The sequence below is a fragment of the Anarrhichthys ocellatus genome, unplaced genomic scaffold (genome assembly GCF_004355925.1).
Source record: "Anarrhichthys ocellatus isolate YVR2014 unplaced genomic scaffold, GSC_Weel_1.0 scaffold80, whole genome shotgun sequence".
NCBI lineage: Eukaryota > Metazoa > Chordata > Actinopteri > Perciformes > Anarhichadidae > Anarrhichthys > Anarrhichthys ocellatus.
Window position 1 is genome coordinate 1,391,212 of NW_022280110.1, and position 12,012 is coordinate 1,403,223.

Genomic DNA, 12,012 nt, shown 5'->3' on the forward strand with positions numbered 1-12,012 from the left:
ACACACACACACACACACACACACACACACACACACACACACACACACAAACACACACACACACGTAATGCCTCTGCAGAGAAAGAGAGAGAGAAAGAAATTAATAAGGGAGGGAGTGAACAGGAAAAAGATTAAGGGAAGAAGCAATGAAACAGAAACAGAGGAAACGAGTGTAGAAGAAAAGAGGACAAGAGAGGACGAAAGAGATAAAGAGCCAGAGAAACAAGAGAGAGAAGCAGAGGCTCTGCTTATCCATTCATAGCACACAGCGATCACTCATGCACAAACACATACAAAATACACAAAGGCCCCACTTCCACTATCTCTCTGCTGCTTCAGCCTGCTAGACTGAGTACACACACACACACACACACACACACACACACACACACACACACACACACAGAAAATCCTACTTTGTCTGCTTTGTGCTGTTAGACTAAGCAGAAACAAAGGTGCAGGTAAGACAGAGGGTCCCTAGGAACTGCCTCTGACACACACACACACACACACGCTCACTTGCAAGTACACACTCTCACACACGTAAACACGTGGCAGGTCCCGGGGAGCCTGACTGTCAATATCAAGTAGAACGAACAGCTCCCACAATGCCTCAGCACGCCCCAGCCGCAGGACCCAGTGGGGCTCAGCTGACACACACCGCCATACACACAAGCACATGTATGCAGGCTACAGATACAAAAGCAGCAGCACGCACCAATACTTCTCACACACACCCACACACACCTCGTGCAAACATACTACAGCAGGATTTTTGAGTCTCCTGAAAATGTCTCCATCTTTTAAATGCAGTTTGTACTCTCAGTTCTGTTCATTTGTGTTGATGTTTTTGTTGAGAAGCACTACAGAGGTATTGACATTTAAGATTCCAATCTGATTCTAGTTTTCAGTGTTCTAGAGATATTTTTTATTTACTCACATTACCAAATGTCCTCCTCATCTTAGTAAAAATGCAACGCCAAAGACTTGGTTTGAGAGGTTTTGAGAAGAAAGTTTCCATAGAAGCACTTATCTCTCTGTCTTGTCTCAGTCTGTCCTGTCTCACCTTAGGTGCAGGTGAAGCCTCAGCCTTCTTTCCTGCTGCACTGGTTTCAGGGCTGATCTCCGGGTGATCTGTCTGGACGTGACTCTCCAAGTCCTCCACGCTTTCAAACTTCACCCCACACTCCGGACACCTGAGCCCGCCCATGGCCTTCTCTCCCTGCGTGTCCCCTGGCGTGGCGTGTCCTCCCTGGCTGGGGCTCTGGCCGTTTGTGCCCCTGATTTGATTGAACATTTAAATTTGTTTTAGCTGAATTCAGTAATATTAACTGTTGCTAAACAAAATTTAGCGCAGACTTCCTTCCCTTTAAGGCTCCAGTACGGAGAAAAGATAGTGACAGCAATACTAAATCCAAGCTTCCAAGTGTTCAACCCGGTAATAATGTGCGTTACATGTGTGAGAGACTTAATCATGTTTAAAACTCTGTGGCAAAGCTGTACCGATGTGCTGTTGATTTAAAAGTAAAGTTAAGTATTGTCCACTGAAGTATCTCTATATGAACACACGGCATTATCCACAGGGTTTATAAGTTGGCCACCCACCTGCTCATGCAGCCAGCACAGAGGCCATAAGGCAGGCCGTGTACATCCAGCTTCACCAGCTCCCCTTTGTTCTTGAACTCCTTTAGGCAGAAGGCGCATTTATACAACTTGTGCTGCAGCAGCTGCCCGTTAGGGGATGAAGAGGCAGAACAGTTCCCTCCTCCTGTTCCGCCATTCCCACCTCCTCCTCCAGCTCCTCCTCCGAGCGTAGAACCGGCGGAGAGCTTCTGCATGTGGAAGGTGCCGTGGATCTTCAGCTCCAGGGTGGAGGTGACGGTCTGCATGCAGACGACGCAGCGGAAGCCGGTGAGGGAGTTGCGGAGGTCAGGGTGCATCTGGCAATGCTCTATGAAATCCTCCTCACTCTGCAGGGGCATCTTACAGATTCGACAGGTACCTGTGTCCAGGCTCTTACTGTGGGTCACCTGCAGAGAGGGAATATACACAAAAGGTATGAACATAATGATGCAAAAAGTAGTGAGTGATACGACCTTTTATCAAAGCATAGAAGCATATCCAGAAACACACACGGTTGGTATAATACTGACTGACTGTAGCGGCATTACACAATACATTTTTTCAATAGTTTCTTTCCTGTACTGTAATTGCCTCTCTTAGGACAGTTTAACATTCTAAATTCAAAGCAGCCAAAGAAGCTTCTGGATCAAAAGAGAGATAGAAAGTGACCAAAAAGTAACACAAGAGAAAAAGAAAAGGAGGCGGCAGTGTTTTTATACCTATGAGGGTTGTACTTGTTCCCTACGTGTAAACCTCCAAATGACATGGTGATACATAGATAGCCCAAAAGACATGCACACTGCCATACACGTATACAGGCCAGAGAGCAGCACCTTGTGTTCAGTGAGGGTTAGCAGAGAGGGGAAGCGCTCGCCACATATTGGACACATGTAGTGTTTGGCGGGGCCGCGATGCGTCTGAGCGTGCTCACGAAGCCCGCTCTCAGAGAAGAATGTTCTGGAGCACACATTGCACTTGTGGTTCCCCTTGATGAAGTCTGCCTTCTTCTTTCGAGAACCTGGTGTACGAAATGACTTTTATCATCATCATCATCATATAACACATACAGATAGACATATTTCATGTCCTGTATTAAACTGTAAAATAATAATGAAAAGGTATAAACAAGAAGTTGATGATTGAAAACAAATCTTACAAGCGTCATCATCTCCCGGTTTGATGTTGTGGTCACGCAGTCGGTGGTTCTGCAGAAGCGACTCCATGGTGTAGGCTGCCCCGCAGATATCACAGGCATACATGGGCTCCGAATTGTCCAGCTCCTCCTCGCCTCCGCTTGCCTCGTGGCTGTTGGCTGCCTCTCCTCCCTGGCCAGCTCCTCCTCCCGCAACTGCGCTCTTCAGCAGCATGTTCTGCAGGTCGGCTTGTTCGGCCGCCGCCACTGTTGCTCTTTCAATGCCTCCTGCACCTCCATTGCCACCACTTCCTCCTCCTCCTCCTCCTCCTCCTCCTCCTCCTCGCTTGGAGGTCTGCGCCAGCCCGTTGGGCGTCCCGTTTTGACTCCCGCCACTCCCTGTGCCACCCCCGTTGCCAGTGATGCTGCCACCATCGAAGAAGCAGTGCTTCTCCCTCAGGTGTCTCTCTAGCAGTGACATGGCCTGGAAAGCTTTGCCGCAGAAGCGACACGTGAACTTCTTGCTGTGTGTGGTGATGTGGCATTGGAGCTCCACCTCTGTTCCAAACGTCTCACCACAGAAGATGCACTTCCGGGGCTTGAGTCCTGTGGGACAAAGTTTGGGTCAAGATATGCAGATTCAAGCTGAATCTACCCCACAAGAATTCTGTCAGGTATTTTTTGGGGGTTGGTTTTCTTATTTAAATGTTGACTTTTGCTTGTTGAGATCATTGTGCTTATTTTCAGAGAGTCAGTTTACTTTTCGAATGAAACTTAGCCAATCCTACCAGTGAAGATGTACACTACCTGCTCCGAGCCCCCCTGGGAGGCCTGACCTCTGGCCCAGGTGGTTATGCTTAACATGGATCTGAAGGTCAGACTCCTTCCTGAAGTCCCAGGCACAGGCTGTGCAACGAAACAGCTTCTTCTCATTGCTATGCTTCACTGCCAAATGCACCTAAATGGCAGAAAGTGGAAAAAAGAAGCAATCCCAGTAGGTGAATTTCAACGGTTGTACCACTAATGTATTAAATATGATGTGAATATGAAGGAAAATAAGTAACACCCAAAGGAAGGAAGAGGTTTCATTCACCTGTATGGAGACCTTGGAGTCAAAGACCTCCTGACAGAGAGTGCAGTGGTACAGGACGAACGTGTGCATGTCTAGCAGGTGTTTCTGCAGGTCATCTACTGAGGAGAACTGCTTATCGCAGCTCTCACACACATACTGGGTTGACGTGGTGGTGTAGTGCACTGTCAGGTGTTGAAGCAACGCCTCCTGGGATTCAAAGTCCTCCTTGTTGCACTGGGGGCAGGACTGGCGCCTCAGCAGCATCTCCAGGTGTGACTTTAAGTGGGCCTGGAAACCCTCAAAGCTGGAAAATCGCAGGTCACACTGGTTGCACGGGTAGTCCCCGTTGCTCCCCATGGAGGGGGTGGAGTCCCCTCCCAGCCTGTGGCGCTTCGGGGAGGAGATCTCTATGTCAGAGGAGGCGGGGCTTAGGTCTGCGACCTTTGCCTGCCGTTTGTTGTTAGCCAACGGGATGTTCTTGTGGTTCTCCTTTATGTGCTTGGTGAGTTTGAGGAGTGAGCCGAAGATTGGAGAATTGGTGCAGTAAGGGCAGGAGTAAACCTGTACGTGGAAAAGAACTCTTAACTTTACTTTTTAAAGAATAGTATACATTGACAAAATACTGTGGATTAGTTCTTGAAGAGAAAAACAGAATATTGGAAAGATACAGAGAGAAGAAGTGAAAGACAGAGAGACATGGAGACAAGCAGAGACATTCAATTTAAGTCATCATCATAACTTTTAAGTTGAGAAATAATAGACTGATGATTAACAGAATTTTGACTGTGGTCGGTCAAGTCTGCATTAATTAAAATTTGGGAACAAAAAAGCAGTAAGTAATAAAAAATACGATTTTAGACCAGCAATGACTCACCGTAACTGCAGACTCAACTCAGGAAGTAATTCATAGAGTCAAATTATCATTAATCAGAATTGCATGAGCAGTATGCATCATTTAACACTTAATTGGGCTCATGACAGAGTAAAGGAAACAACCTAATTAAATAGGAACCAGCTTATTGTTTATCAGCTCAACCACAGATTGGTAATAGCGTTGACGTGTGCAAAAGCCAGGCAGGCCCACCACCAATTATTTTCAACTCTGGCTGAAAGATCATTTCTGAAATGTAATTATTGACGAGTTCTCACCTCCATGAAGGACTGCGATGCAGTCTGTAGTACAGGAGACTCCAGTTTGGCCACCCCTCCTCCAGATACACATCCGCCCCCTGCGATGGAGTTGCAGTGCGTTTGCTGAATGTGCTCCGTCAACGAAGACTCCGTCAAGAATCCCATGGAGCACTGGTTGCAGAAGAAGGCATGGTTCCCTTCTAGAGAGGAGGAATTAAGTTGCATTGTTTATTTCCTTTAAATGACATTATGATACAATACACACATGAATGTACATATATATCCCATACAATGGCCACTTAACCAAATACTAACCATGCTATATATTTCAACAACCTTTCTCAGTCCGGAAACCATACAAGCCCTCTTAACAAACAATGCACGAGCAAAACCAATAGACATATTTAAGTCACTTTCCATACTTTAGGAATAGTAGCTTTCTCCACCAACACACCTAATGTGGTAGACCCCGCCACAATCCCACCAGGCAGGCAGTGCGACACTCTGATGTGTTCTTGCAGAGAGTTGATGTCTCCAAACATGTCTGGGCAGTAATTACAGTGGAACGCTGTGACGTTAGTGAACTGCAGCAGGGGAAAAGCCGCCACCGCTGTGCCTATGGTTCCTCCACTGGTACGGTGAGCTTTGCGCACATGTTCGTTGAGGTTGTAAAGCGTTGGCAGAGTGTCTAGGCAGAGGTGACACGTATGGCTCTGCTGCGGCTTATCTGCATGGATGGTCTTCAAATGGATCTCCAACACCGCCAGGCTGTGGAAGTCTCTCTTCGAGCAGTAAGGGCAAGAGTACGTCACTTTAGCCCAGTTTGCCCCTCCCCCTGTGGAGATAGGAAGGTAAACCCACTGAATTAGAAATACACAGAGGTAGTCTGAACATATAAACCAAGCTTTGGCCATCAAATCATAGATGTAACTGGACTGGCTGCTCTGTAGATAAGTGACTGACTGTACCGTACCTCCCACTTGATGACCCAGGCTTATCACAATATCTTCCACAGAGTCGATGTTTCTTCTGCGGCCTCGTTCGATGCCCTGGCTTGGCTTTAGGGTAGAGTCCGGCGTGGAGCCTCTCTCCAGACTGGCACTAGAGTCCGGAGTGGCCGAGCTCATAGAGGCCACACTGCCCAGCGCAGGGTCAGGACTGGCAGCGCTGTGGTTCGAAGAGTCAGGCTGGCGATGGCTGTCTAAGTGGCAGTAGACATCCTCCACAGATGGGAATTGTTCCGAACAGACAGGACATCTGGGGGGTAGTAGCAAAAGACCAGTTAAACGCAAGCTACATACCATTACTGCACATGAATGAAAATCAGTGGTTTGACAACTTCAAAAAGTAAGTCTATAGTACTTGTGTTTGCGGTTGGCATGCTGCGTTTCAATATGCGTGAGGAGAGACGCCTCATCTAGAAAGATCTCTGGACAGTGGATGCATTGCAAGTCAGCTCGGTCAGACAGCTGGGGGTGTCTGGTCAGGACGTGTTTCTCCAGCTCGTCCGTCTGGCTGAACGTCTCCTCGCAGTAATCACACATATACAGGTCCTGCTCCAGGTCAGTGTCTCCTCCTGCTCCCTTCTTCCCTCCATCCCTCTCGCTCCTCAGTGCAAGGTGCTCGCGGTTCTTGCGGTGAGCCTGCCAGAGGTCAGAGGGTAGTCAAGGTTTAAAGAAGCATGTGTTGTAAAACATTCTGCCAAAGGTTTCATTTGATGACAGTAAGCTAGGGCCTTAAAAAGAAATCATTGCTGATTTTTATTATTTGCCATTGTAATATATTTTGGTAATTGCACTAGCGACAATGGAAATAAGGGCTGTCCCACTATCAGATTTTAACTACACGATAGACTATCTATAGAAAATGTCAGCAGTGAGTTGAAGCATCGAGGCATTTTAACAGTTATATTAACAGAAAATATCAAACAAGCGTTTACCTGCATGTGGCTCTGCAGTGACGAGGTGGAGGAGAAGCCACGCTTACACACACTGCACTTGAACGGTTTGCTGGAGCTGGAGGTGTCGATAAATGATGTAAAGAACAAAAACAATCACGAATCAGAAAAATAAATTACGAATCAAAAGCAATTTTTAAGATCTAAATAGAAAGAGTCAAATAAGAGTCAAGAGTAAAAAGAAAGTAAAATGAACGTCAGATGAAAATTTGGATCAACATGAAGAGTTTCTAAGAACAGGATCAGAAGCAGATACCTGTGTGTCTTCAGATGGATCTTCAGGTGATCAGAGCGGGAGAACGCAGCTTCACACTCCTGACAACTATACTTCTTGTCTCCTGTGTCAAGCAGCATATTTATGAGAGGTGATTGGATCAGAAAAACAAACCCAATATATTGTAGACCCCCAAAACACTGTCAGAACAAATGTGTTGCCAAGTCTGATTCTGGTGTTTTCCATTGTTCAATTCTTGAATAACAAAATAATCCACGTTCATCAAATGAATGTGGATCTGCAACCCATTTGGTCTCTCTATGCCGATGCAGACTTAGCGGGCCTGGAGGGCTTGTTATCTACCTGTGTGGAGTTTGACGTGGCGGTCTCTGCTCCTCTTGTGCTTAAACAGACGGCTGCAGAAGGTACACTTGAAAGGCAGCTTGTCGCTGTGGATCTGCTCGTGGCGCTTCAGGTAGCTCAGACGGCTGAGGAGAATCAATGGGAGACGGACGGTCATTCACAAAAGGCATTTTCAAGTTTACGAAGTTGCTTGACAAAATGAAAACTTCCACACCACCTTCAATTTAAGGAAGTAAGCACATAAAAGATGAAAGTGACTGCTGGTTTGTGCTGCTTGGACACATCACTCCCTGATGAATATAACCTGGTCGTCTTTGGTATCAAAAGCAAATTGAAATTCAAACTATTGCTAATATCACTGCATCCATCTAATCCGAGGAATAGAGAGGACAGCTGGGTGTAAGAAGTAATACAGAGGATCATGATGATGACTTTATGGTGTGTGTGACAGCTGCTCTTAAAGTGGGTCTTAGCTCGTCCCTGGAGATGTATGTGGGAAATGTATTCACCTCATTCCTTTCACTGTTTGCCTTAGTGCTCCATGTTACCATGGCGATATTGAGAATACTGTTTATTCACGTACACATTGATATTCAGCATATGAGGAGGCAGCTGAACAGACAGATATGATATCAGTGTCATAGTCTACGACGAGCACCGAGACGGAACCGGCCCGCATCCCGGGGAGGTGAACGACAGCGAGTGTTATACCTGAAGGACTTGTCACAGAACTGGCAGGGGTACGGCAGACCGGCGCCTCCTTCCTCCTCGCCGCCGGTGGCCATGCCGAGGTCACAGCAGCCGTCGGGCATCTGTGAGGGCGATGCCACGTCTTTACTGGAGGGTGAGGAAGGCACCCAGGACAGCCCTGCTGGGTCATCATCACCGTCTGACAGAAAGGGAAACAGACACGGGATGTTTAAAAAAAGCCTTTGATTCATCTGCAGCCAGACACGCATATATACACACACATTTTGTACACAGCTGCAGGATTTATATAAAAAATAAAAAAGAGATAGGCGAGCGCAGACAGAAAGGAAAGTGGGGGTAAAACAGGGAGCATTAGAATGATTAAGAAGAAGTTACATCTTCCTTGGAAGGCAGAAGGCGGGAGAGGCAGCCGGTGGGAGTTCAAATAAGAAAAAAGGAATATAAACTAAAAAATAAACACATTTATCCCAGTTACACACACACACACATATACAGAGGGAAAATGAGGATGGCAGAGATAAAGAGAGAGAATGAAACAGAAGAGTGAGACAGACTCCGGCAGCAGCAACATCTAAATAGAAAGCTCCAAGAACTATGTATCCCCGACGGAGCCCAGAAATAAGGACAGAGTGTATTTTCTCTCCCTTCATCCTCCCTCTGCAGCCATCCCTCGTTCCATCCTCCCTCCCCTCCCCTCACCTCCCATCCCTCCATCCGTCCCCGAGGACCATAGATCCGCCTCATCATATTTTCATTAGGGCCTTGGCAGATTGAAACGTCGGAAAAGCGATTAGGAGATGTGGAGAGCAGAGCGGAAAGATGGCGATATTCTCTCCTCTTATCTGCCATACATAGGAGATTATGCGTTGCTCTTTTCCTTTTTTCCTCTCTCCCTCTTTCTCCCCCTCCTGTGCAGTCTGGTGCTCGGGCGACAAAAAGGCCACGACTCCTTTAATAGACACTTCAGAATGGATTTGAGGCAACAAAAGAGGGAACTGAATAACGCTTGATATTGTTCTGTTCTTCTTTGTGCACTCCGTGAAGCAGCGCAGTGAGGCTATTTAGCATTTGCCTGAAAAATGTAAAGAAGAGAGCAAGGGAGGGGGGGGCGGGGTGTTTTCTTTGCTTTTTGATCTGATAGCTGTATCAATTAGGCCAGCAACAAATCAAAGAGAGAAAATATAGAAATAGAGTGTTAGGACGGAGAGATTGGGAGAAAAAGTAGTCGGACCTAAGGCCAATGAGTGTGCAAATGCAAACACTCACAGCACAGACGTGTGCAGAAGAGAAGTTCCTGCTGATAATTTTAGAAACCTCTCCAATGCACCGTTTTACCTCAACCTACACTCTTGTGCGTCTCCCGTGTGTGTGTGTGTGTGTCTAGTCCACTGGGTGTTAGGCCTAGCTGAGAGGGGGTGGAAAACGGATCCTTGTGATGAATCGATCGCAGAGAAAATGTAGGCACTGCGATGAGCAAATAAGAATCAGCAGGGGGTTCTGGGTTTAAAAAAAATAGTGAAAGCATGACTTATAAATTTGACTAGAAGCTAGAAGGAAACTAAAAAAAAGGTTTAGGAAAACATAAGAAAATAGAGATGAAGCCGAACAGCGAGGCAAGAGGGAGGAAGAGCAGGTGACAACGAAAGGGTGAGTGAGAGAGAGAGATGGGGGAGACAGTGAAATTGAGAGTATGAAAGCAGGAGGATGAGGGAACATGAGAGACAATGAGATGAGTAGCCTTGAGAGGATGAAAGTGGAACTTAGGGGGGGAGAAGTATAATTTTGCTAAATGTTTGAAAGATATTGACAATTTATTGTCACCAACAAAACTCCGGCATTCATTCCAGATTAGTTTATTTTGTGTAAAGAGGAAAGGAGACAGCGAAGGGGGACGAGAAGGCAAACTACTGCTTGAAATGTTTCTTGAAGTTATAAATAACTTACTCACAACGCTGCTTTTTTGACTTTTTGGCCCGCCCACCCTGACCCGTGACATTTTCTAGTATGCCCGGCCTGAAAGCGACCTATACACGTCAACCTCCATCTATATCGATCCCAAATCCATCAAGGTCAGGTCAGATGATCAGGTGGAATCTTAGCAAGCATTTGGACTTCAAAAGGTGCGATTAGCAACGTTGACGATGACTCTGCTTATATTCAAGTGTCCCGGTAAGTCATGACAGTGTGCATGAATAATACCACGACCCTGGAACTGAAGCAGCTAAATGGAATTCAGCCAACATTTATTTTATTCGTACGCCTGTGCTTTCCTACTGTGAGATGTCAAAATGCCGGGTGTAACAAATGACAAGTAGCCAAAATAATCAATGGTAGCATGCTTCATTTATGTGTTTTTTAAAGGTTTTGTACAAGTGATAAATGTTAAACAATCCCTGTAAATGCACCACGCATTGTCTCCTGATACACAGTTAGAATGAGATTATGAAAAATCTAAAAACCAACATTTGAGCTGCATTAGGAACGCAGTGCAGATCAAGTATGGATGTTAAATTCTTCCTGTCCTTTACAGTCCAAAGAGCTGAGGGTTGCTTCCGTTTTTTACAGATAGTTAATTTTTTTATGCCACTTAGTCACCCACAACACAAGCATCAAATCCATGGGTGAATAAGAGACAGAGCGGACTGTATTTGTCTCCATGTCAGTGACATCAACAGGATGAATAGATATACCATCTACACGGAGCAGGGCTGGTGCTAAAATACAGTGCGTCTATAAAACGCCAATCCAGACAACTCCCGCTGCCGACTCAACAGGGGACACGTCTTTAAGTGCAGCCTGAGACAGATTAGTGATACTGTCTCCAACACAGATATTGTACACGCTCACCTTTTTTCCCCCTCTTTCTCTCTGCTGTGTCGGACAGGATTCACTCAACATTAACCGGAGATACAGAGCATACAGTCGAACACTCGACCCAATACGGCCAGTCGAGGTTCAGCTAAACGATTTGATTTCAAGTACGAGTTATATTTAGCAAAGTAAAGAGGAAGGGGGTGTGAATGTACCCTTGAAAAAACAGTGAAAGTGTTTCTTCACAGTGCTGGTCTGGACACATGGGGGTCATTATGGGAACACCAGTATGAGTCTGTTATGGTAAAGTTTGTGAGCTGGGAAAGTGGGAGGAAGAGAGACAAGAGAGATTCAGAGCAAGAGGGAGAAATCACTTCTTTTTGAGGGGGGGTGGAGAAAGAAGGGGAGGAGAGATTAGCGTCATTAAAGAGCCCTAATCCTCTGACTAGCGTGGCTGGCGCTAAAATGGAGGATCACACGGCTTTTTAACGGCGCCTTTGTCAGAGGGCCGCGAGGGGACCTGGCAAGACAAGGCCGAATGGCAGACTGGGAGAAACTGGAGGATGGGGATGGGGGAGCGAGGAAAATTTCAATGAAAAGTTAAATTAGAGAAGAATCCTCGAGAGAAGATGGGGAGGATGGCTGGTTGCGGAGGGGGGAGGGGGTGTTGGAGTGGGAAAAAAAATTAAAAAAGAGGGCGAAAAAGTAGTTGTGGGGGGGGAGAAAAAGAGAAAGAGTAACAGGCAGGAGCAGGCGGACGCCGACACATGCTGTTCAAACCCCCGTCGTCTCCTCCTTCTCCTCCTCCTTTCTGTTCTTCTCTGGCGAATGAAAACGAAGGAGAGGAGCGGAGTGGAGGACCACAGGGCCCCAACTGCTCTGCCACCGCTTTATCTCTCACACTGCAGTCCTCTCCTTTCCCATCCATTCCCTCTATCCTTCATCCCTCCCTCTGTCCCCAGCAGTCCCTCTACTCTTCTGTCTTCATCTCTCTTCCA

The 12,012-nt window shown here is 46.5% G+C and overlaps 1 protein-coding gene across 3 annotated transcripts in view; it reads right to left on the reverse strand.

Annotated features, from left to right (window-relative positions):
- Nucleotides 1-11,359, reverse strand: part of znf423 (zinc finger protein 423) — a 34,243-nt gene extending 22,884 nt beyond the window's left edge. For all 3 annotated transcript variants that reach the window (XR_004213742.1, XR_004213741.1, XM_031874323.1), the window contains exons 1-14: nucleotides 8,204-11,359; nucleotides 7,493-7,617; nucleotides 7,172-7,253; nucleotides 6,898-6,973; nucleotides 6,321-6,601; nucleotides 5,932-6,215; nucleotides 5,413-5,793; nucleotides 4,977-5,158; nucleotides 3,849-4,388; nucleotides 3,563-3,713; nucleotides 2,780-3,361; nucleotides 2,457-2,641; nucleotides 1,606-2,030; nucleotides 1,067-1,280 (exon numbers count right to left, since the gene is read on the reverse strand). Coding sequence is in view for 1 of the 3 variants with exons in the window: in XM_031874323.1 (XP_031730183.1) it covers nucleotides 1,067-1,280; nucleotides 1,606-2,030; nucleotides 2,457-2,641; nucleotides 2,780-3,361; nucleotides 3,563-3,713; nucleotides 3,849-4,388; nucleotides 4,977-5,158; nucleotides 5,413-5,793; nucleotides 5,932-6,215; nucleotides 6,321-6,601; nucleotides 6,898-6,973; nucleotides 7,172-7,253; nucleotides 7,493-7,617; nucleotides 8,204-8,451 (3,756 nt within the window). In the remaining 2 variants the exon portion in view is untranslated. The remainder of the gene's footprint in view (nucleotides 1-1,066; nucleotides 1,281-1,605; nucleotides 2,031-2,456; nucleotides 2,642-2,779; nucleotides 3,362-3,562; nucleotides 3,714-3,848; nucleotides 4,389-4,976; nucleotides 5,159-5,412; nucleotides 5,794-5,931; nucleotides 6,216-6,320; nucleotides 6,602-6,897; nucleotides 6,974-7,171; nucleotides 7,254-7,492; nucleotides 7,618-8,203) is intronic.
- Nucleotides 11,360-12,012: the final 653 nt, after the last annotated feature.